A 1,884-nucleotide genomic window follows, 5' to 3' on the forward strand; every position below is an offset into this window, starting at 1 on the left:
CAGCTTGCTCCTGTCTCCGGGACAGGGACCCGCGGACTTAGTCCGATGAGCTGGGTGGCAGAGCAGCCTCGCACCCAGATTTTACCGTAACAGTAGGAAGGAGGGAATTTGTATGGTAAGCACCACCAACATATTAGCAACATAAATTTACTTTTCTTCTGCCTCACTATTCTTTCTTCCAATCTTTCATTTGATGGAATGTTTTCCCCTCACAATGGGATGCGGGTGGCGCTGTGGTCTAAACTACAGAGCCTAGGGCTTGCCAATCAGAAGGTCAGCGGTTCAAATCCCCACGACGGGATGAGCTCCCGTTGTTCGGTCCCAGCTCCTGCCCACCTAGCAGTTCAAAAGCATGTCCAAGTTCAAGTAGATAAAAAGGTACCACTCCAGTGGGAAGTTAAACGATGTTTCCGTGCACTGCTCTGGTTCACCAGAAGCGGCTTAGTCATGCTGGCCACATGACCCGGAAGCTGTCTGAGGAGAAACACTGGCTCCCTCGGCCTATAAAGCGAGATGAGCACGGGGGAGGAAGGGAAAGGAGAATGTTAGCCACTTTGAGACTCCTTAAAGGGAGTGAAAGGCAGGATATCAAGTCCAAACTCCTCCTCCTCCTCCTCCTCCTCCTCTTCTTCTTCTTCTTTACCACGACTTCCTCTTGTTATCAGAAATTGCCCACTATCAAATGCAATCCATTTGATACTTATTCTGACATTTTCCTTCCAGCCAGTTTCCAAAAGGCACCCTTCACATCCCTGTTTCTCAGGCTGTAGATCAAAGGGTTGAGCATAGGTGTCAAAGCTCCATATGCTACAGATATGAGCTTGTCCTTTTCAGAAACTGATTTCCCTTGTGGCCTCAAGTACATGATCATGATTGTGCCATAGAAGACACTGACGACAGCAAGGTGAGAGCTGCAGGTGGAAAAAGCTTTCTTGCGACCCTGTGCTGAACGGATGCGCAGTACAGCCAGGCCTATGCGCGCATATGTCACAACTATGAAACCAAAGGGAGGTATTAAAATAGAAATGCTGGCAGCTTGCATAAAGAGCTCACTAGCATGAATGTCAGAGCAAGCCAGTTTGAGGAACGACTCCAGCTCACATGCAAAATGATTGATGACATTTTGTCCACAGAAGTCAGTAGGCCGCAACAGTGCATTGATCAGAGTTATCAGGAAAGGAAAGCCCACAGATGCAGTCACGAGGCAGAGGCAAAATTTCCAGCTCATGATCTTCATGTAGTGCAAGGGCTGGCATATAGCCACAAAGCGGTCATATGCCATGAGCGCAAGCAGGACACACTCAGTGGAGACAAGTAATAGACCAATGTACATCTGGGACAGGCATCTGTAGAAGGAAATTGTAGGCCTGTAAATGAAGCAGTTGACCAAGACCTCTGGAACTGTATTGCTGATGAGGGCGATGTCTATAGAAGATAGAGCACACAGAAAGAAATACATGGGAGTATGAAGCCTGGGGTCCACAATGATGAGCATGATAATGAGACCATTACCAAGAAAGCTAGTGAGGTAGACTACCAAGAGGAAGAAGAAGAAGATGGTTTGAGCTCTGGGGTATTCGGATAATCCAATCAAGATGAACTCTGTCACCATTGTCTCATTTGCAAGTCCCATGGCATTCTGTGACTGGTATCTCCTGCAGGGAAGAAAGGTCAATGTGTTTAGAAGCACAGACAGAGGTTTCTCTAAGAAGCACCCACCCCCTTGTAATCCAGCATAGAGCCAGGCATGTCCAAGCTCACGGGCTGCTTTCCAACTCATTTATGCACAATTATATCCTACTGAAATCAGTGCTGCTGCAGTCAGTGCTGCTGTTGGTTTGATAACTTATTATACTAGGGTTGTCATATTTCAAGAAATATGGG

General features: G+C 47.1%; 1 protein-coding gene across 1 annotated transcript; it reads right to left on the reverse strand.

Annotated features, from left to right (window-relative positions):
* Positions 1-683: 683 nt before the first annotated feature.
* Positions 684-1,649, reverse strand: LOC309542588 (olfactory receptor 13H1-like). The gene has a single exon (XM_082241442.1). The coding sequence runs from the start codon at positions 1,631-1,633 to the stop codon at positions 701-703; it is 933 nt and encodes a 310-aa protein (XP_082097568.1). The 5' UTR covers positions 1,634-1,649; the 3' UTR covers positions 684-700.
* Between the last annotated feature and the right edge of the window lie 235 nt (positions 1,650-1,884).

This window comes from Podarcis vaucheri (assembly GCF_965113315.1).
Source record: "Podarcis vaucheri genome assembly, chromosome: 10".
Taxonomy (NCBI): domain Eukaryota; kingdom Metazoa; phylum Chordata; class Lepidosauria; order Squamata; family Lacertidae; genus Podarcis; species Podarcis vaucheri.

Excerpts from the sequence above, each read along its gene's own strand:
- LOC309542588 (XM_082241442.1), bottom strand. The coding sequence starts at position 1,633 with ATGGGACTTGCAAATGAGACAATGGTGACAGAGTTCATCTTGATTGGA.